This window comes from Hyperolius riggenbachi, chromosome 4, assembly GCF_040937935.1.
Source record: "Hyperolius riggenbachi isolate aHypRig1 chromosome 4, aHypRig1.pri, whole genome shotgun sequence".
Classification (NCBI taxonomy): Eukaryota; Metazoa; Chordata; class Amphibia; order Anura; family Hyperoliidae; genus Hyperolius; species Hyperolius riggenbachi.
This window is the reverse complement of record NC_090649.1, coordinates 424044815-424067940: the sequence shown is the minus strand read 5'-3', so window position 1 is coordinate 424067940 and position 23126 is coordinate 424044815. Positions and strand designations below refer to the sequence as shown.

General features: G+C 48.1%; 1 protein-coding gene across 1 annotated transcript in view; it reads left to right on the top strand.

Annotated features, from left to right (window-relative positions):
- OTOR (otoraplin) overlaps positions 1 to 21352 on the top strand; it is a 32123-nt gene extending 10771 nt beyond the window's left edge. The window contains exon 4 of the mRNA XM_068232448.1: positions 20226 to 21352. Within this exon, the coding sequence (XP_068088549.1) occupies positions 20226 to 20249 (24 nt within the window). The 3' untranslated portion in view covers positions 20250 to 21352. The remainder of the gene's footprint in view (positions 1 to 20225) is intronic.
- Positions 21353 to 23126: the final 1774 nt, after the last annotated feature.

The following is a 23126-nucleotide window of genomic DNA, read 5'->3' as shown; positions in this document are numbered from 1 at the left end:
TGTAGTGACGGCCATGCTGGGCTACTGCGCAACATGGCGAGATTGCTCTTCCTCACTCAGTGATGTCAGGTAATGTGTGACTTCCTTCTCAACTTTCCATGGCATTGTTAAAAAGCTTACCTTTTGTTTTTAAATTACATTTTCTACTTGCTGTGTACTTGTTCAGTACCGCTACAATGAGAATCCTGGGGAGGCGGGCAAGTCTGCCATTGTGACCCCGGGTAATGGCCGGGGAATGAGGGGTTTGAATCCAGTGTGGAGCCTGAGCAACGGCTACCACTACACATCCAAGGAGAGCAGCAGGCAGGCATGCACGCCCGCCCGCCCGCCCCGAGGTAGTGACCAAAAATAACAATACAGGAGGAGGACTTTCGAGGCCCTGCTGTGTATTTGAAATGAATGTACTTTAAATCCTTTAACCAGAACCAGTTATGGCGGGCAAAGATGACACCACATTCCTTTCACGAGAATCATATGGAGGCGGGCAAGTCTGCCATTTTTGACCCCGGGTAATGGCCGGGGAATGAGGGATGGAATCCGGTGTGGAGCCTGAGCAACGGCTACCACTGCACATCCAAGGAGGGCAGCAGGCAGGCATGCAATACAGGACTTTGAGGCCCTAATTGTAATGAATCAACTTTAAATCCTTTTAACGGGAATCCGTTATGAAGGGCAAGTCTGCCATTGTCACCGCGGGGAATGAAGGTTAGATTCCGGCCCGAAGTGGGAGCCTGCTGAGACCCATGCTGTAGCTGCCCTGACCGTGCTTTGCAGACCAGGCATCTGTGGTCAGATGGACCCTTGACCCAGCGGAACACAAACCAAGTCGAAAGCATTTGCCAAGAATGTTTTACGGAGGGCAAGTTTTTTTGCCCTTTTTTTAAATTGTTTGAAAATGATAGATGGTTGTATTTTTAAATTGTTTGAAACTTTAGATGGTTGTATTTTTAAATTGTTTGAAACTTTAGATAGTTGTATTTTTAAATTGTTTGAAAGCTTAGATGGTTGTATTTCTAAATTGTTTAAAAGTGTATTCATTCAAGTGCAAGTTATGCACTGACTGCCAGGTATAATGTGCAGTCACAGATGCAGTGAAAGGTATGCAGTGACTGCAAACAGCCGTTTGTGTAGTGATGGCCGTGCTGGACTGGTGCACACCATGACGAGAGTGCAGGTGATGGTGGCTTTTCAGCCCATATGCTCGCCCGGCTGATGTAGCTGAATGACAGAACAGTGACTGTCCAGCTGATCAAATTTGGTCTGACCACAATGAAGCAACGACCTTATTATCTTTTGTGTGCCACCGCCACCCGAGACACTCAAATAGCCGGCGATCATTGCTTCATTGTGATGCGCAAGCCCCTTCACCGCGGCAAGGTAATGATCACGAAGGGGGATGGGCACATGTACACGCACAAGAAAAATTAGTGTAGAGGCCGCTGCTAGCAGCGGCCTTAAAAATTCAGGAATCCGCCTAGAGTCCTGGACCCTGTTGGTGGTGGCGGAGAAGGCAGTCAAGCGCCTGCAGGCACAGATGCTGTGTGTGGGGACTGACTTAGTCTTCGGTCGTGCAGTAGCCCTCCGTGATCCATTCCTCATTCTTCTTGATAAAGGTTAGGTACTGAACACTGTCGTGACTTAGGCGACTTCTCTTCTCAGTAACTATGCCTCCAGCTGCACTGAAGGTCCTTTCTGACAGGACGCTTGCGGCAGGGCAAGAGAGAAGTTGTATGGCAAATTGGGACAGCTCTGGCCACAGGTCAAGCCTGCGCAACCAGTAGTCCAAGGGTTCATCGTCGCTTTTCGCAGAGTCTACATCCACACTCAAGGCCAGGTAGTCGGCTACCTGCCGGTCCAGGCGTTGTTGGAGGGTGGATCCGGAAGGATTATGGCGAGGAGTTGGACTAAAGAACGTCCGCATGTCCGACATCAACCTGAGATCGCTGGAGTGTCCTGTCCTTGCCTGCGTGGACTTGGGAGGAGGAGGGTTACTGCCAGTGGTACCTTGATTGCGTTGTGCAGCCACATCACCCTTAAATGCATTGTAAAGCATCACCGACAGCTTGTTCTGCAAGTGCTGCATCCTTTCCGCCTTTTGTTGAGTTAGTAAGAGGTCCGCCACTTTGTGCCTGTACCGAGGGTCTAGTAGCGTGGCCACCCAGTACAGGTCATTCGTCTTGAGTTTTTTGATACGGGGTCCCTCAACAGGCTGGACAACATGAAAGAGGACATCTGCACAAAGCTGGATGCAGACGTACTCTCCATCTCCTCTTGCTCTTCCTCAGTGACGGGACGCAACTCCTCTTCCTCCCCCCAGCCACGAACAATACCACGGGAACGTGGAGCAGCAGAAGCCCCCTGTGATGGCTGCCGCGGTTGTTCTTCTTCCGCCGCCTCTTCCTCCTCCACAGAAACACCTTCCTCATCATCATCACCATCATCAGAGTCTGACTCCTCCCCTTCCCCACACGACTCCTCTTCTTCCTCCTCCTCTCCCCTCTGTGCTGCCACCGGTGTTGTGGAAACATCGGGTTCGTGTGTAAATGGCTCCCACGACTCCTGCTGCCCTAACTCTTCTTGTTCACGCTCCTCCACAGCTGTATCCACCACTCTACGCACGGCACGCTCCAGGAAGTAGGCGTAGGGGATCAAGTCGCTGATGGTGCCCTCATCGCGACTCACCAGTTTGGTCACCTCCTCAAAGGGCTCCATGACCCTGCATGCATTTCGCATCAGTGTCCAGTTGTTGGGCCAGAACATCCCCATCCTCCCAGATTGTGTCCTTGTACTGTAATTATACAGGTACTGGGTGATGGCTTTTTCCTGGTCTAGCAGGCGAGAGAACATCAGCAGGGTGGAATTCCAGCGAGTCGGGCTATCGCAAATCAGGCGTCTCACCGGCAAGTTGATTCTACTCTGAATCTCCGCAAAGCGTGCCATGGCCTTGTAAGAGCGCCTGAAATGCCCACACAACTTCCTGGCCTGCTTCAGGACGTCCTCTAAGCCTGGTTACTTGGACACAAATCTTTGCACGACCAGATTAAGCACATGTGCCATGCAGGGTATGTGTGTCAGCTTTCACAAATTCAACGCAGCAATGAGATTGCTGCTGTTGTCACACACCACGTTGCCGATCTCAAGCTTGTGCGGGGTCAGCCATTGCTCCACCTGTTTGTTAAGAGCAGCCAGGAGAGCTGCTCCAGTGTGACTCCCCGCTTTCAGGCAAGACATGTCTAACACTGCGTGACACCGTCGTACCTGGCATGCAGCATAGGCCCTGGGGTGCTGGGGCTGTGTAGCTGGAGAGGAGATAGCGGCACCAGCCAAGGAGGAGGAGGAGGAGGATGATGACAGCGAAGCGGTAATAGCAAGTGGAGAGGAGGTGGCTGGAGGCCTGCCTGCAAGCCGTGGAGGTGTGACAAGTCGGTCCTCTGCGCCGCCACGCACTCCCTGCTTGCTGCCATCAGTCACCAGGTTGACCCAATGGGCTGTGTATGTAATGTAGTGGCCCTGCCCGTGCTTGGCAGACCAGGCATCCGTGGTCAGGTGGACCCTTGACCCAACGCTGTGTGCCAGAGATGACACCACTTGCCTCTCAACTGCACGGTAGAGTTTGGGTATGGCCTTTTGTGAAAAATAATTGCAGCCTGGTATCTTCCACTGCGGTGTACCAATGGCCACAAACTTACGGAAAGCCTCCGACTCCACCAGCTTGTATGGTAATAGCTGGCGAGCTAATAGTTCCGCCACGCCACGCCAGCTGTCAGACGCCGGGCAAGAGGGTGACTGGCAGACATTTGCTTCTTCCACTCAAATACTTCCTTCACGGACAGCTGGGTACTGCTGTGGGCAGAGGAGAAGGAACCGCTGAAGGGAAGAGGTGGTGTGGAGGAGGGTGGCTGTGAAGGTGCAAGGGAGAAAGTGGATGAAGACGATGCACCTGAAGGAGGAAGAGGAGAAGGAGGGTGGCTTGTCTTTTGAGTAGTGCTGCTTTTCCTCAGGTGTTCTTGCCATAGCTGTTTGTGCCTTCTCTCCAGGTGCCTTTGTAAGGCACTTGTCCCTACGTGAGAGTTGGCCTTTCCACGGCTCAATTTTTGCTGGCAGAGACAACAGATGGCTTTGCTCCAATCTGAGACACACACGTGAAAAAATTTCCAAACCGCTGAGCCCCCCTGGGCTGATGGCGCTACGGTGGCATCAGCAGCTGACGTTGAAGGGCATGTTGGCTGGCTGGCCATAGCTGGCGATACATGGCGCCGGACACTGCCCCCAGCTGTTTCTGAGGACGAGCTCCCTCTGCTTCTATCATGGAGTCGTCTCCTCCTAGTCCTCTCTGACTCCTCCTCTGAACTGTCCCCCTGGTCATCTCCTCTACCAGGAACATATGTGGTATCCGTATAATCGTCATCATAATCCTCCTGGCCAGCTGCACTTTCCTCAGACACCTCCTCAACTGCACCAACTTCAGGTGTTTCATCAGCCCCCTCCTCACACGTTACGTCCATACTATCGCCACCTAACTCAGACGTAGGAGGTTGTGTACCTGCGCCTTCTTCTTGTTGTTGCAGTAGTGGCTGTGAATCGGTGATTTCACCACCACCACCAAATAACTCCTGCGAAGTGTCAAATGCAGCGGATGTGGTGCTTGTTGTAGCGCTGGTGGCTGCAGGAGATGAGGTGTTCTGTGTTAAATACTCAATCACCTCCTCACGATTTTGGGAAGTGATGGCACGTGCCTTCTTCTGAGCACTGTATTTTGGGCCAGGTCCGCACAAAATCACAGCAACACCACCTCGCACAGACCTGCCGGTGCCTGATGGCCTTCCTCTGGGTCTGCCTCTACCTCTTCCTCTACCTGGTTTGTCCATTTTGTCCATCTCGGGGGGATGCTAGGTATATGCAGTGAGCTGGGTTCACTGAACAGTAAAGGTACTTGGATGCAGTGAGGTGGGTTCACTCAACACAACAGGTAGTATGATGCAGTGAGCTGGGTTCACTCAACACAACAGGTAGTAGGATGCAGTGAGCTGGGTTCACTGAACAGTAAAGGTACTAGGATGCAGTGAGCTGGGTTCACTGAACAATAAAGGTACTAGGATGCAGTGAGGTGGGTTCACTCAACACAACAGGTAGTAGGATGCAGTGAGCTGGGTTCACTGAACAGTAAAGGTACTTGGATGCAGTGAGGTGGGTTCACTCAACACAACATGTAGTAGGATGCAGTGAGCTGGGTTCACTGAACAGTAAAGGTACTAGGATGCAGTGAGGTGGGTTCACTCAACACAACAGGTAGTAGGATGCAGTGAGCTGGGTTCACTCAACACAACAGGTAGTAGGATGCAGTGAGCTGGGTTCACTCAACACAAAGCTAGGTATATGCAGTGATGACGAGGTGGGTTAAGTCAACACAACAGGTAGTAGGTATATGCAGTGAGCTGGGTTCACTCAACACAACAGGTAGTAGGTATATGCAGTGAGCTGGGTTTACTGAACACAACAGGTAGTTATGTGCAGTGATGAGGTGGGTTAAGTAAAAACAACAGGTAGTAGGTATATGCAGTGAGCTGGGTTCACTCAACACAACAGGTAGTAGGTATATGCAGTGAGCTGGGTTCACTCAACACAACAGGTAGTAGGTATATGCAGTGAGCTGGGTTCACTCAACACAACAGGTAGTAGGTATATGCAGTGAGCTGGGTTCACTCAACACAACATGTAGTAGGTATATGCAGTGAGCTGGGTTTACTCAACACTACAGGTAGTTATGTGCAGTGATGAGGTGGGTTAAGTAAACACAACAGGTAGTAGGTATATGCAGTGAGCTGGGTTCACTCAACACAACAGATAGTAGGTATATGCAGTGAGCTGGGTTCACTCAACACAACAGGTAGTTATGTGCAGTGAGGAGGTGGGTTAAGTCAACACAACAGGTAGTAGGTATATGCAGTGAGCTGGGTTCACTCAACACTACAGGTAGTTATGTGCAGTGATGAGGTGGGTTAAGTAAACACAACAGGTAGTAGTAGGATGCAGTGAGCTGGGTTCACTCAACACAAAGCTAGGTATATGCAGTGATGAGGTGGGTTAAGTAAACACAACAGGTACTGGGTATATGCAGTACTGGGTAGTACAATGTGCAGCTCCCTGTCACACACATAGGTAGTCAGTCACTGAATGTGCTGGGCTGCTGGCAGTGGCACACACACACTATCAATTAGCAAGGCTGTGCATGCAACAAAAGTGTCAGTTTGACACACAGTAAAAAAAATAAAGTACAGGATGAGCTCTGAAAAGAGCTAGGTTGCTATAAAAGCAATAACAGTCAGCCAGGAGCAAACTAAGCAGCCAAGAACCTAACTAATCTGTCCCTAGAAGAACAAGTCTGCAGCAGCTCGCCCTAGTCTGTCTAATAGCAGGCACACGAGTGAGTGTAATGGCCGCCAGACCCTGCTTTATATAAGGGGGGGTGGGGCTCCAGGGCTTACTGTAGCCTGAATGGCTACAATGTGCCTGCTGACTGTGATGCAGAGGGTCAAAGTTGACCCTCATAGTGCATTATGGGGCGAATCGAACTTCCGCAAAGGTTCGCCTGGCGCAGGCGAACGCGAACCCCCAATGTTCGCCTGGAACCGTTCGCCGGCGAACCGTTCGCTACATCTCTAGACAGGTCTGGCCACAGGCCAAGCCTACGCACCCAGTAGTCCAAGGGTTCATCGCTGCTCACAGTGTCTACATCCAGACTTAAGGCCAAGTAGTCGGCTACCTGCCGGTCGAGGCGTTGGTGGAGGGCGGATCCAGAAACGCTAAGGCGAGGCGTTGGACTAAAGAATGTCGTTGAACTAAAGAGATTGCTGGAGCGTCCTGTCCTTGCCAGTGTGGACATGGGAGAAGGATTACTGGCAGTGGTACCTTTATTCCGTTGTGCTGTGACATCACCCTTAAAGCATAGTAAAGCATAATTGCCAGCTTGTTCTGCAAGTGCTGCATCCTTTCTGCCTTTTGGTGATTTGGAAACATCTCCGCCACTTTGTGCCTATACCGAGGGTCTAGTAGCGTGGCCACCCAGTACAGCTCATTCCCTTGATTTTTTTTATACGGGGGTCCCTCAACAGGCTGGACAGCATAAAAGACGCCATCTGCACAAAGTTGGATGCTCTTCCTCAGTGATGTCAGCTAAGTTCTCCTCCTCCCCCCAGCCACGAACAATATCACAGGAAAGTTGAGCAGCACAAGCCCCCTGCGACACCTGCTGCTGTTGTTCTTCCGCCTCTTCCTCCTCCTCCAAAACAACACCTTCCTCATCATCTGACTCCTCTTCCCCACACGACTCTTCCTCCTCCTCCCCCCTCTGTGCTGCCGAAGGTGTTGAGGAATCATCTGCTTCTGCTGAGAATTGATACCACAACTCTTCTTCCTGTTCCTGTTCCTGTTCACGCTCCTCCGCAGCTTGATTCACCACTCTACGCACGGCACGCTCCAGGAAGAAGGCATATGGGATCAAGTCGCTGATGGCGCCTTCACTGCGACTCACCAGGTTTTCACCTCCTCAAATGGCCGCATGAGCCTGCAGGCATTTTGCATCAGTTTCCAGTACTTTGGCCAGAACATCCCCATCTCCCCAGACTGTGTCCTTTGACTGTAGTTGTAGAGATACTGTTTGACGGCTTTTTCCTGTTGTAGCAGGCGGTCAAACATCAGGAGGGTCGACTTCCAGCGAGTCGGGCAATCGCAAATCAAGCGTCTCACCGGCAAGTGCTGGACTGCTTTAGGACGTCCTGGGTACTTTGACACAAATCTCTGAATTACGAGATTGAGCACATGTGCCATGCAGGGTACATGTGTCAACTTTCCCAAATTCAAAGCCGAAATAAAATTGTTGCCATTGTCACACACCGATCTCCAGTTGGTGAGGGGTCAGCCACTGATCCACCTGTTTGTTCAGAGCAGCCAGGAGAGCTGCTCCAGTGTGACTCTCCGCTTTGAGGCAAGACATGTCTAAGATGGCGTGACACCTTCGTACCTGGCATGCAGCATAGGCCCTGCGGAGCTGGGGCTGTGTAGCTGGAGAGGAGTTTGCAGCACCAGTAGAGTTGAACTGACACTCAGCCAAGGAGGAGGACAGCAAAAAGGATGTAGCAGGAGGAGAGGAGGTGGCAGCAGGCCTGCCTGCAAGCCGTGGAGGTGTCACTAGGTCCGCTGCACAGCCACGTACTCCCTGCTTGCCAGCCAGTGGCGTAGGGCCCACGGTCGCAACGGTCGCACCCGCGACTGGGCCCTTGTGCTGGAGGGGCCCGTGTGTTACAACATTGCCAGAGGCTTTAATGACTGCAGAGAGTCCTCCTCCCGACTCCACAACATACCGCGTTCCATCACTAAGTTTTTCCGCAACTCAGCGGCAGGAATCACTTGTACTTCTATGCCCGACACTCAGGCTCAGTCAGCACCTCCCCCTCCAGTCAGCCCTGCAGCCAGTAACAGTCTTTAGCTGGCTGGGGCCCGGCTCCTCCTCCCCTCTTCCTCGTGTGCACTGCAGATTCCTGGAAATGCATGCAGCGTGAGCAGCCACAGGTTCCGTGTGTGTGGTGAGTGAGGCAATTCTTCCTCTCCCACTCCTCTGTCTGTTCCCAAATACTCATTCCTCTGACCTATGTTCTGCACCTCTGGCCCGGGAAAATCACGATCCTGCCTGCATGACATGTGCCATCTGACAGTGCAGCGTCTGTGGTGTGCCATATACTTGTCATGCCTCGCCTGTGCTTTCTTACAGCCCATGTCTGCTCAGACGAGGGGGAGATGCTAAGCAGACGCAGGCATTACACGCAGGAAAAGAGCACCCTGGGGACAACAAGTACACAGCACACCACAGGTGCTACACTGTCAGATGTCACTGCTGGGACCCGGGCACATATCAATCAGGCAGGACTGTGCTTTGCCCTATGTGTGATGCTTAAAGTAGTCATAAGGGGAAAACGTGTAAAATAGGTGGTACTTACCGGGGGCTTCCTCCAGCTCCAAGCTCCCAGGACCTCCCTCGCCGCAACTCTCCCCGCAGGTCCGTCCCGGTCCGATGACGTCAGAGCGACCTCCAGGTCGCTCTGTACTGAGCCTGTGCGAGCGGCGCTGTCAATGCTGGCGCAGTACAGAGCAGGTCGCTCTGACGTCATCGCCGGGGACCGGGACGGAACTGCGGGGAGAGTTGCGGCGAGGGAGGTCCTGGGAGCTTGGAGCTGGAGGAAGCCCCCGGTAAGTACCACCTATTTTACACGTTTTCCCCTTATGACTACTTTAAGGGTAGAAAAGAAAGTGGCTGTGTAGTCATAGCTTACCATATTATTATTAATATATTTATATAGCACTGACATCTTCTGCAGCACATTACAGAGTACATAGTCATGTCTCTGACTGTCCTCAGAGGAGCTCACACTCTAATTCTACCATAGTCATAGTCTAATGTCCTACCATATTATTTGTATGTATTTATACTGTATAACCCTGACATCTTCTGGAGCACTTTACAGAGTACATAGTCATGTCACTGACTGTCCTCAGAGGAGCTCACACTCTAATCCTACCATAGTCATAGTCTAATGTCCTACCATATTATTATGTATTTATAGAGCACTGACATATTTTGCACCACTGTGCAGAGTATATAGTCATGTCACTGACTGAATTATTGGGAATTATTACCTTGTATGTCTTTGACAATTATGTTCGCTTGTCGGGGGTGAGTTCGGCAAAATAAGTTGAAAGCAAATTGGCCTCAATGGGGGTTGGGTGGGGGGCCCAGGTTCAAATTCCGCATCAGGGCCCAGAAGACTGTAGCTACGCCTGTGTTGCCAGCGGTCACCAAGTTGACCCAGTGGGCTGTGTAAGTAATGTACCTGCCCTGACCGTACTTGGCAGACCAGGCATCCGGGGTCAGATGGACCCTGTTATAAACTGTTCTTATCACCTTGCTTCGACACCATCGTCTCACAGACTGTGAGATCACTTGACTCTCCACACAGCAAACAGTAGATAGACTTTCTCAGGCTTCTTCAATGTTTACGTTATTTATTCAGGACTACAGAAATACAGATAGATACATTCATCATATCCTAGCCATGCCAATCTTCATGTTGCGTTACAAGCTCATGATTAGACTCCCTACTGAAGTCACTCAGGCACTTCTTGCTAACCTACGTTCCACTAAACTACCTGTGCCAATCAGAGGGAGGTGTGAAAGGATCAGTACCTTTGTCACCCAACATTAACATGCTTGGGCCTTGCATTCTCATTAACCCCTTATTATACATGAGAATGTCCTCTCTTCGTTCTCCTAGGACGGAATGGCAACCTAGGATCACCATCAGCACGGTACTCTTCATTATAAAAGCACCACCTTGGGAAAGAAAAACATTAGCAATTTGCACTATGCTTTGCTCAGACAGTTTTGTTAGTCTCTTTCCGATCTCCGAAATCTCGTGTTTTAGTCTCTTTCCAATTTCAGGAATCTCGTGTTTTAGTCTCTTTCCGATTTCAGGAATCTCGTGTTTTAGTCTCTTTCCGATTTCAGGAATCTCGTGTTCCTCCAAGCTTAGATCGGCATCTGGAACCTTTCGCTTACCCGACTGACATCTCCATCTTTGCTGCCAGCACTGCAGCTGTCTCAATTCCATATTGCCAAACACCTGAAATCGAAATACAAACAAATCAATTCTTATTAATGATTTGGGATTCGCCCTGCGGCTTGTACTCTTTACACTTTAAATTGATCAATATATACCGTAATTGATCTCGTTGCTTTATGGTTCTCATGAACTCTGTTTACTCTTATTGGTAGATTGGAGTTAAACTTCACCCCCCTACCTCAGTACTATCCTCAGTACTTACCTGTTCACAATATGCTCCCTCGGACTTCACCTATGGAAGCTCGCTTCACCTTTGGAAGCTCTCACCCCATTGCAGCTCACTCCACATCCCCCCTTATCTGTCCATGCGCGGCCGTCGCATGCACAGATTACGGATGCCACACCTGATGCTGCTTTGCAGGTGAGCCTGCAATGCTCTTACTCATTATCGCATTTACTTATCTAGAACTTCATCGCGATACCAGCTCTGCTAGAAGTTCTGTGTGTTGTACCCTCTGACCAATGTTTGCCGTGCCACCACCCCCAGACTTCACAAAAAAACGGCTGCCTCCCTGTAGGAAGGAGCACTTTGCACTTAAACTACACAGGGTGCAGGGCTAAGCATACCAGCGTCGCATGCCTGTATGCAGATCCCTGAATGCCCACATGGTAGGTAGTCACATGGCAAACAGCGTACTGATACACTGTCACTCTGTAAACGGCAATTCTATCATCTGTATAATTGCCCCATGAACTGCTGTCAGTCCTAGTTCATTGTGCTACAAATGATAGGAGCTGGAAAAAACATATTTGACCAATCAGTGGACGAAAAAAAACGCACAAAAAAAACGCTCCAGCCCAGCATAGACCTCCCAGTCCAGCTCTGGCTCTGTCCACGACAAAACCGGAAAAAACGTTACCGCTCTGCAACAGCGGCGACAGAAACCCGTATTGGTCAACTCCCTTTTTTCCACCTCCGGCACCCCCCCCCCTGATGCACTGTCCCCCCTTTTCTATTGGGAACTTATGCTGCACCACCCATTAAGGTGCCCCACTTACAGGAATAATCCTATAAGCAACTCAGTACAGACCCTTTCCTGATCTGCACTGTTACGTGTGTCCCTGCACCTAGCTGGGAAACACTTCCTATTCTGGCATTCCTCTCCATGGACCCAGGGAAAAGCTCTGGGGAAATACTTTGAGAACCGAGACACCCAGGAGAATGTCTCTGTATGTCTACCCCCCTTCCTTTCAGCTGCTCTGCGCGGAGCCGCGAGCACAGCCTGACGTGACGTGGATCCCCCAGCCCCTCCTCCCCCCCCCTGCCATGACGTGTGGGGGCCATGACTCTCGGGGGCGGGCTCTCTCCACTGCCGCCATTTTGAGTCCTGGACTGCCAGCTAAGATGGCTGCTCCCATAGCAGCCTCTCGTTTCCTATATCTTAGGAGAAAGAACAAAATACACACAGAACAAACATTGTTATGCATAGTTACACACAGCATCGATACCTTTTACCGAGAGTCAGCCTTCCGCTACCTATCCTCTCTGGGATGCTTGCCAAACTTGAGACCAACCGCGTCACAGCTGCAATGCTAAATATTTTACATCCTAGCATCACCCAGGAACGTGGAACCCTCTCTCTCCTCACAAAACATCTGCAGTTTATCTCTGCCATAACTCAAACTTACTCAAGTTTAACTCTAAAACATATTAACAGCTAATACTGCTGAAACGCACAACAGACAAACTGGCTAAACAACATAACAGATACAGATATTTACAAGCATGCTAGCAGCTCTGACTGGAAATACGAGAAACTTGCAGAACATCTCACAAACAGAAAGACACTCGATTTCCTCTTCTATCCCCTCTCCCTCCCATCCAGTACTAACAGAAGCACCGCTGGCTTATCTCCTGCTGCGGGGGACCCCCCCCTTGCTCTATCTGGACATTCTTCCCAGCCTCTGTAGAGACGGGGAGAGAAGAGAAGAGAAAAAAAAACCCAATCGACTTCTTTCCAGCAAAAACATGCCTGAAACAAATGCAGAAATAACCACCACGTAAATATGCAACACAGGAAACTTGAATCCGAAGAAACCAAACAAAACACATAAACTCTGACAACCGCACCCTGCATTTACAAGATGCGAAGCCCGCAGCCTCCACACTGCAATTAACACAGAATAAAACAACATAAATCAAACTTGCCTGAGCAGCAGATTCTTGGCCATACATCAGCATTCCCGCAACTTCACCTGCGAAACTTCCATGGACTCCGGAACTTTCTGAGCGTTTAATCACCGTCATCTCCGTCCCCACACTGGACTGGCTCAGTGGATCGACATCTCCCACAGCGAGTTGCGAGCTGGCCCCGGAGTGTCCCGTTCGACCCATATTTCGGCTGGTGACTACAGTGCACAATGTAGTCACAGTGTAACGTCCAAGAGTTTCGCCGCTGATTTCTCGAATCGCTGCCGTGTGCTTGGCTCCCACACACTCACACCAGCTTATCAGTATCAGCTTGATAAGCTTTACAGTCTATTCCGCTTGTTTTGCTGTGGAATATCTTGAAACCAATTTCTTCGGCCCCGGCCCCGTCTGCCTGTATTGCTAGGCAGGGAAGGATTTCAGGCACCACTGTTATAAACTGTTCTTATCACCTTGCTTCGACACCATCGTCTCACAGACTGTGAGATCACTTGACTCTCCACACAGCAAACAGTAGATAGACTTTCTCAGGCTTCTTCAATGTTTACGTTATTTATTCAGGACTACAGAAATACAGATAGATACATTCATCATATCCTAGCCATGCCAATCTTCATGTTGCGTTACAAGCTCATGATTAGACTCCCTACTGAAGTCACTCAGGCACTTCTTGCTAACCTACGTTCCACTAAACTACCTATGTACAGCAGACATTATATCAGATTACATAAAGGAAGAACATGCTTAAAGAAATACTTGGGTTCCAGTCAGTATTGCGAGCTAGTGCGGAAGGAAGAAGCAGAAGTGAGTTCTCCATCGCTCGCTCCAGATTTAATACCGACTAGGAAAGAGTTAAATATGACATCATCTTCGCCACCCCCTATATCAGTCTATTGGTGGACCCACTCGTGGTGTCATCATACACACCTACTTGATTAATAATCAATGAGGCGTTTGGCCTATATGCAGGACCGTGGATGTTTAGTAAACATGGCCAATGTTTTCTGTTCCTGTTGAGGTCAGAGTGGCCGATGGCCTTCTTTTAGGAACATGTTCTCAGTATCTGCGTGTATCCTCTGCTACACGCAGACCCTGAGATGCCTCTGCCTGCATCACAAAACCTCTATTTATTTTAAAGACATACACTGCGGACAAGCCTTTTACATAAAACTCAGGCCAAGTAACTGAGGCCTACTTAAATTATAACAGACCCTTGACCCAACGCTGTGTGCCAGAGATTACACCACTTGCCTCTCAACTTCATGGTACAGTTTGGGTATTGCCTTTTTGGAGAAATAATTGCGGCCTGGTATCTTCCACTGCGGTGTCCCAATGGCCACAAATTTTCAGAAGGCCTCAGAGTCCACCAGCTGGTATGGTAACAGCTGGCGGGATAACAGTTCCGCCAAGCCAGCTGTCAGACGTCAGGCAAGGGGGAGACTGGCAGACATTGGCTTCTTCCGCTCAAAGATTGCCCTCACGGACACCTGGCTGCTGCTGTGGGCAGAGGAGCAGGAACCGCTCAAGGTGAGAGGTGGAGTGGAGGAGGGAAGCTGTGATTGTGAAGGTGCAAGGGAGAAAGCAGATGAAGATGATGCACCTGAAGGAGGAAGAGGAGATGGAGGGTGGCTTTGCTTTTGTGCGCTGCTTTTCCTCAGGTACTCTTCCCATTGCAGTTTGTGCCTTTTCTGCATGTCCCTGCGTAAGACAGTTGTCCCTACGTGGGTGTTGGCCTTTCCACGGCTCAATTTTTGGTCGCAGAGAGTACAGATGGCATTGCTCTGATCTTTGGCATACACACTAATACATTTTCACACCGCTGAGCCACCCTGGGGTGTGGGCACTATGGTGCCGTCAGCAGCTGACATTGAAGGGCATGTTGGCTGGCTGTCCATAGGTGGCGATACATGGCGCCGGACACTGCCACCTGCTCTCAGAAGGCATTTTCTGCTAGGAAAGTGTTTTATAGTATAGTAATTTCTTATCAGTGAGGGTCACACTGTAATCTGACCCAGTCTTGACTTAGACAAGAACTGACACTTACATACTTGATGTTTACCGTAACTCTTTCAGGCAGAAAAAGAAAAAAAGGAACACAGCATAGTTATTTGTGTGCTAGGCACTGTACATACCCATGTCTATCTCATCATGCCACATGATGTTGATCCAGGGATTTTATCTGAGTGCCATCTGGAGTCGGGAAGGAATTTTTTTCCCTTTTGGGGCTAATTGGACCATGCCTTGTAAGGGTTTTTCGCCTTCTTCTGGATCAACAGGGATAAGTGAGAGATAAGTGGTGTTGTACTTTGTTTTCTGGTTGAACTCGATGGACGTATGTCTTTTTTCAACCCAAAAAACTATGTAACTATGTTACCTCGGGTTTAAGTCTGAGCCATGTTCAACATCATGCTTACATGCCTGCTGTTAATTTAGCTCTTTTTTAAAGAGAAATGATGGCCTATTGAACTTTTAATCACTATTTTGCAATGATTTAGGCTTCCTGTTTACACTTAGTGCATCGCTGCGTGTTGCGTCGCACAAAAACGCCCATCTCGGTTCACAGGATGTGATTGCAGTGTGGCAGGTGCTGGCGCAGTAATACACTGCATGGGAAGTATGCCTCACTGATTTGGTTGCACTGCAGCAGTACCACACGGCTGCGGTGTGATCGTGTAAAAGCGGGGCTAAAGTGTACCTGTAGGGAAAAAGTGCCCCAAATATTCCAGAGGCTTCCCCTGTCCCTCTCCACCTCACCATTCCAGCACTGGGAGCCCCCCCCCCGACCTCCATAACAAGGGATTGTAGACATTCTGCCGCCAGTCACTTGGGTGTAGGGTGAGCCGAAAGCCGCTCACCCTGCTGCCACTAATATACTGAGCAGCGTTAACTACTATTCCCCCTCTGAGTCGAAGCAACTCGGAGGAAGAATTAATTCGGGGTCGGGCGATCGGTAGCACCAAAATTACAAGCAGCTCCGTGCTTCCGCACAGATACAAGCCATCATGCACTTGTGCAGTGTGGCGGCGCTCGTTCACAGATCAGAGTGTGGCTGTGAACTTTCACACAGTCCTAGCGAGAAGCAGTGTCTGGTGGAGGACAGGGGAAGCCTCAGTGGTGTCTGGTGCAGAACATGGGAAGCCTCAGCAGTGTCTGGAGGAGGACAGGGGAAGACTCAGCAGTATTTGGAGAATGACTTGGGAAGCCTCAGCGGGGTCTGGAGGAGGACATGGGAAGCCTCAGCAGTATCTGGAGGAGGACAGGGGAAGCCTCAGCAGTATCTGGAGGAGGACAGGGGAAGCCTCAGCGGTGTCTGGAGGAGGACATGGGAAGCCTCAGCAGTATCTGGTGGCGAACACGCTGAATCCAGCACTGGAGACTTGGGCGCAGCAGCGCAGGAGCCTTGGACGCAGCCGGCGCCACCATAGGCCGTAATAGGAATTACGGCTATAGCAGGCACGGAGTAACTTCAGCACCGTCAGAAGACGGAGCTGAAGTTGCTTTTAAAACAATAATTCGCCTTCCAGCAGTAGCTGGAAGCCAAATTATTTCATTCCCCCACTATCCATGGCGGCCTGGAGGGGGAATAGTAATTAACACGGCCCGGACTTGTGCAGCAGCAGGATCAGCCAAATACCGTCTGTGTCCTGCGCCCAAGTCTCCAGCGCCGATTCCTCTCGTATGCTCTGGAGGAGGACTTGGGAAGCCTCTGAAGGATCCAGCAGCTTCCCTCTACCAAGGTAAGTATCTGAGTTTTTGATTTTTGTAAGTCACAGGTTTCCTTTACCATTTGCACAGCCATGGAAAAGTCTTTGGACCTTCAGTTAGATTTCAGAAGAGCTATCCCTGCAGTCTGACTGCGCTGACTGTATACAGTATATAGCACCCTTGCAATGAAAATATAAGTAACCACAGGCAATTTCTTAGTAGGATTGGTACTATGTGTTTACATGTTTATCTTTCTATGCCACATGTCACTTCAGAGCATACATGAAATAAAGGCGCCTGGAAAAAAGGGCACAGGGGATTGCCGCTAATCAAATATCACTACAATTAGCGATATTCTACTGCAGGATTCCGACATTAAAATATCGGTAATTGTTACAGATATTTTACTGTCGCTAACCTAACCCTACTCTCACACAGAACCTTCCCTCTACTGATGCATAACCCTAACCCCCCCGGTGGTGCATAACCCTACCCCCCCCCCCCCCGGTGGTGCATAACCCTAAGACCCCCTCCATGCCTAACCCTAGGAGCCTTTCTGGTGGTGCCTATCCCTAAGAGCTCCTTTTGCTGCCTAACTCTAATCCCCCACGGCACCTAAACCTACCCCCTGCTTCCTAAACCTTAACCTCCCTTTGCCGCAAAATCTCGATATGCGGCAAGCAAGGTAAATTTCAGCGCCTGGAGTCACCTGACTAGTGGCAGTGAAAGTTAATTTGGGCACCCGATGGTATCTCCACAGGCGTCGGGGGCTTGTGGAAATGCTAATTGCAGCTTTGCTTAACGGGCACACCGCGTGATCCAATTGGGCACCCAAATTAACTTTCACTGCCGCTAATCAGGCGCCTCCTAATGCCAATAGCAAGCGCTGCCATGCGCCCAAATTTCCGTCTTTAGCCATAAATTGCAGCTTTTACAATAGGTGCCTATGGTGGCGCTGTTTCTTTCTGTAAGAGCTCTTGCGCTCTTTTTTTTCCGGTTTTGCACTTCAGGTACCCTTTAAGTACTAATGTCTGGTAGTCACAGGGGCTGGGTAGGGACAGAGTAGGGACAAACTCGGCTCCCATTAGCTTTTTGTCCCCATTAGAGCTGTGATGGCAGGATCCATAGCCCTCTAATGATAGGTGCTCTTTGACATGGTAATCTCTGTTATTGTATAGGTCACAGATATTGCAGATTACACACGGCTGTACGCTTTAGTGGCAGAACATTTACACTTTACTGCTCCATTTAAAACTCAGTTTGGATGAAAGTATTTCCATCTGTAAATGAATAAGTGTAGCGGCAGCAGATTGTGTATCAGCAAAATGAACAGTCATTGATGGGAGTATTTTCCCTGCTTACGTGAAAGTGAAGCAGCATTTGGAAACATTACTTATGCCTCTAACTTCTAAACAGATGGATCATTGAATCCTCGTCTAATAGCGCCTCATGTTTTCCTCCACACTTCTCTGAGGAGTTTTTATCTGTAGTGAAGATCTCCTCACACAAAAACACAATGTCTAGGCTAGATTTATGTCTATATCATATTCTGAGCTACAGTACATGCTCCAACCTGTGCAGTGCCAACAGATAAATCTCCTTATGTCCCACACTCTGCACTCTGACAGGTTTCAGGGTTTACTTTCTTAGCATAGTTTTAAAGTAACACTGAAGCGAAAAAAACATATGATATAAAATTGCATGTGTAGTACGGATAAGGAATAGAACATTAGTAGCAATAAATGAGTCTCATATTTAAATTTTCAGCTATATAGCTTTTTTTATAGTATTGCATAATATTGTCACATTGTCGCAGTTTGATCTGTTTTATAGTTTAAAATAGTTTAAAATTCAGAGTGTGGTTTGCAGAGCTAATGACCCTTTGAACTTCTCTGAAGTGAAAACCTTACCTGAAGCTGTCTGTTACTGTTTCTTTGATGTATAGTGCTCCAAAAAGCAGTGACCCAATTTGTTTCGTGGAGCTCAGAGTAGCTCTTTTGCATAGATAACAACTGAAGTTTGTTAACTCTTAACCACTTTATCGACAAGTCAGTAGATATACATCCTCTGTGACTTCATCTAAGCTACAAGTCAGTAGATCTACTGACTTCTACAGAAGCAGTGCTGTGCAGGATTGGGCTTGCTCCTGTGCACATTTCTGGCACTATCTGATGTAGCACTAATTGATGAATGGGAATATATGTTTCCTGAGCTAATGAGATTGATTTTTACTATTAAAAATACTTTTATTTTCTCATTTCATAGTGAAAAATACACTCTGTAGCATTATTTCAGAATCAAATATCTTCACCATAAATTGTGACCAGAACATAATCTAAGTTTTGCAATAAGCAGCAGTAAGAATAGCCAAACAAAATTTGTGTTTTTAATCTACAGCAGCACTTTTTATTTTTAAACTGAAATTGGTAAAACTGAGAAATAAATGTTTTTTCTATTTTTTTCTTTGTTTTCCCATTAAAATTCATAGAAAACAAAATTGTTCAAGAGAAAAAAATGGCATACAATGAAAGCCTAGTTTGTCTTGAAGAAAACAATATTTATTTCATTTCTGTGTCATAAGTCGGGATAAAGTTATTTCTGCTTAAATAAGGACATAGCTAAACTGTCAAAACTGCTTTAGTCAATAAGTGGGAATTGGGAAAAAAGGTCTGGATGCAAAGTGGTTAATCTTATTTTGCCATAGGGCCACTTGGTTTGTAGCTACACACACGCAATGCAGCCAAAGCCGTTCGTTGTGGCAGGGAAGCAGAGATTCGTACTGTTCGTTCCTGCAGAGCGGGTGCTGGCAGAAGCAATGTCTGCAGCATTCCTGCTCTGCTTCCCTGCCGCGACAAACAACTCTGGCTGCCAGAAGCCAATAAGAGGGGGGCAGGAGGAGGAGCCAGAGCCGGAGACAGGTATGGAGCTGCCAGGATTCAATTAATTTCGCACAGTGGCCACAGCGAGACGGCCACTTCAAGTTTTGACCAGCTAGAGCCCGAAGTGGCCAGACTTCGGGTTCTGGCCGTAACATTATACATATAAATTCTCCAGCTTTAGCTGTTTATCCCCTCCCAGTTTACACTGCAGTAAAGTTAGGGGTATGTCTAACAGGAAGACCAGCATTTTTTATATGTCACTAGCTGAAGACCCGTTGTTGCCCAGGTATGTATTTGGTTGTCGTTGGGTCTGACTACTTTTACTCACCTTGACACACAGTGACTCCATGACCAAGTTGATGTGAAAATGAAAGCAGTTTACATTTTCCATTGAAATCAAGCAAACAAATCGATTGTCTGTTTGTGGCTCCACCCCTTTGTCTGAATTTGAACTGCAGTCACCCAATGACCAACTGAAGCAGGTTTGAGGCATCTGCCATTAACAGTGTAAGAATGGCATCAATTTAAATATTCCCCTTGAAAATCAATAGGTGAATTTTGATTGCCTGTTGTGCTGTTTGTTGTTCCGCCCAGGTGTGCAGGAGGGGGGACATGAGACCCACAGAACAGATATCATCCCAGGTAGTAAGGGATCCTTATATTAAGTTTCACTGAAATCGGTCAAGGCGTTTTTGAGTGATCGTGACACACACACACACACACACACACACGATTTTATATATATATATAAATAACTTTTGGGTAAACTTGTACTTCTAGATAAAGAAAATCTTAAAATGTGTTTGTTTTCTCTTCCAGGATATTGATTTCTATTGCGACTGAAAGGAAGACGTTGGGATGAATACGAAATGCCATCAGTGACGAATGCGCTACAGTTATGCCTCGGTCTCATATTGCATGCCTTTAGCAGAGCTCTATCTATCTTTCCTTCGTGTTTAATTTGAGTTTACAGTTTACATACATGCTAACAGAACAGCGTACTGAGAGGACTGACATCAGTCAGTCTATTGTTGACCTCGTTCTCTGACAAAAACAACAGGTTGAGGAATAATTATACACATATTTATGTTTTTCAAAAAAATCTATGTATCCATTTTCATTGCTGCATGTACCCTGTTTCCCCAAAATTAAGACATACCCCGAAAGTAAGGCCGAGCAGGAATTTTGAGCATGTTCTAAATACAAACCCTACCCCGAAAGTAAGCCCTAGCGGCAGTAAGGGGAAAAAGGATGGCAATGGGCAGGACCATAATAGCTCCGTCATTGAGCCAGTTAGTCTAATAACGGAGCCATGATCCTGCCTGGGATACATCAGCTCCAGTAGAAATACAAGTTGCTGTACTTCTTCCCCATAGGTTGAAGCTCTGGGACACTGTGGCATGGAGCTGGGAGAAAGAAGAGGGTGCAGGGGGACATTGGAGGACACAGGGGACAGAGCTGCATGGAGGTATTAAGGGCCTGATAGGTGATCAGGGGTATAGCTATCATATTTTCTGAGTCACCACCATACTTCACCATACCAAAAAGTCCACACGCAATGCAGGGGAAGCTAAAACTGCTACATAGCATAAGGTTACATGTTGCCTTTCTCTGAGACTGGCTGCTTTCTGATGGAAGAACGTTAGTTGTTTATATGGAATGTGTTTATGGGTCATAGCTACTGATAAGTAACTCCAAAAACAATAGGGTCTATGAATCTTGCTCATTAGAAATAATACAAATATTTCAGTACCATCTGGTTTCTTTTTGGTAAATCGTAATTTAACTACGGGTTATTATGTCTGTTTTATTTTTGCATATTATGTAATCTTTTTATTATATTTCATACAGTGCTACTAGTAGTTTTAGTGATGATTGTGGTTTTTCTTATTCCTGTATGCATGTTAAGAATAAACGCTGCACATAAAAATCTATTTTCATATTAATCATGTATTGTATTTATTTACTATTATATTATACTACCTGTTATCAAACATCAATGGACACACAATGGGGTGATAAAAGATTTGTACATCACATATTATAGGATTTTACCGTCACAAATTATAGGTGTAGCACTCCCCTGCAGCAGGAGTTATATGTTAGGTTCACCTATCCTTTCCATCCGTGACTAGGGAGGGTCAAAGAGATGGAAATAATTTTAAGCTGATGCAGCATTATGCAAATTTATGCAGCTTGAACATGAAACAATCACATCCTGCTGAAATTCAATTGGTCTATTTTCATTCATTTGTATACCAAATTAGCATAACCCTGAATCAACCCGAAATTACTTGCATATCATTTACCATTCCTATTCGCAACCTTCCCTGTGTCTGGACTCAGCAATACACCAACACACTCGTACATAAAAATAAATGTTACTATTATGAAGATATCCCAGTATTATGAAGAAGTTACCCAGTAAAATAACTGTCAAGACAATCTTATACAATAAAACCCCTGTGTCCCTGCGTCCCCTGTCCCTGTGCTTTTTTGCCAGCGCATGCTGGAGGACGGGGGCGGGCGTATGCATACGTGGTGGGTGGGTGGGTGTGCGTGCAGGTATGCGTTGCAGCCATTGCAAAAGGGGCAGGGGCGGGGGGTTGTGAGGGGCCGAGGCCTAGTGCCTGTTATTGTAATGGGCCTAAGGTCTAGTGAAAGAATAAACAGTTTAGTAATGGGTCAGACAGAACCTGTGTAGTGCTTTGTCACCTGTGAGAGGCACTATCTCTTTAATACATTGTTTAAGTAAAGGGCAATAGTACAATGCAATGTCTAACCATAAAAGCATGAATAAAACAAAAACTGGAGATTAAAATTTAGGGGCCGAGCTAAAATACCTGAGTCCCTAACTATCCACTGGCCAGTGGTAAAGGTGCTACACTCTCTGCTGGCCTTGGGGCCCTATTTATTATCATTATTGGTGGAGTGCTCAACCTCAAAGGGAACCCCAGGTTTGGGGGATATGGGGCTGACATGTTTATTTCATTTTAAATAATGCACATTGCGCCTGGCTGTTCTGCTGATCCTATGCCTTAAGCCATAGACCTTGAAAAAGCATGCAGATCAGATGTCTACCTCGTATGAGAAATCTGACAGGATTAGCTGCATGCTTGTTTCAGGTGTGTGATTTGACCCCTCTGACCAGAAAGATCCGGAGCACTGCCAGGCAACTGGTATTGTTTAAAAGGACCTTGAGCAGTAGCTATAAATGAAATCAGTACTTACCTGGGGCTTCCTCCAGCCCACCGTGGGCGGCGAGGTCCCCCGGCGTCCTGGCTCCTTTCCCGGTCCCGCTGGCCACTTCATTACCGGCCACACCCTGGCCGAGTGTCGGCCCGACACTTCCTGAATGGTGACGCTACATGTCATCATGCCGGCCGCTACGCGCCATCATTGCAGTCGGCGTGGCAGTCCTGCGCATGTGCGGTTCAGAGTTAGAACACCGCACATGCGCAGGACTGTCACGTCGGCCGGCGTGATGATGCATAGCGGCCGGCGTGATGATGCATAGTGTCACCATTCAGGAAGTGTCGGGCCGACACTCGGCCAGGGTGTGGCCGGTAATAAAGTGGCCAGCGGGACTGGGAGAGGAGCCAAGAGGACACAGGGGGACCTTGCAGCCTACGGTGTGCTGGAGGAAGCCCCAGGTAAGAACCATTTCATTTATAGCTACTGCTCAGGGTCCCTATAAAGGGAAATAAATATGGCAGCTTC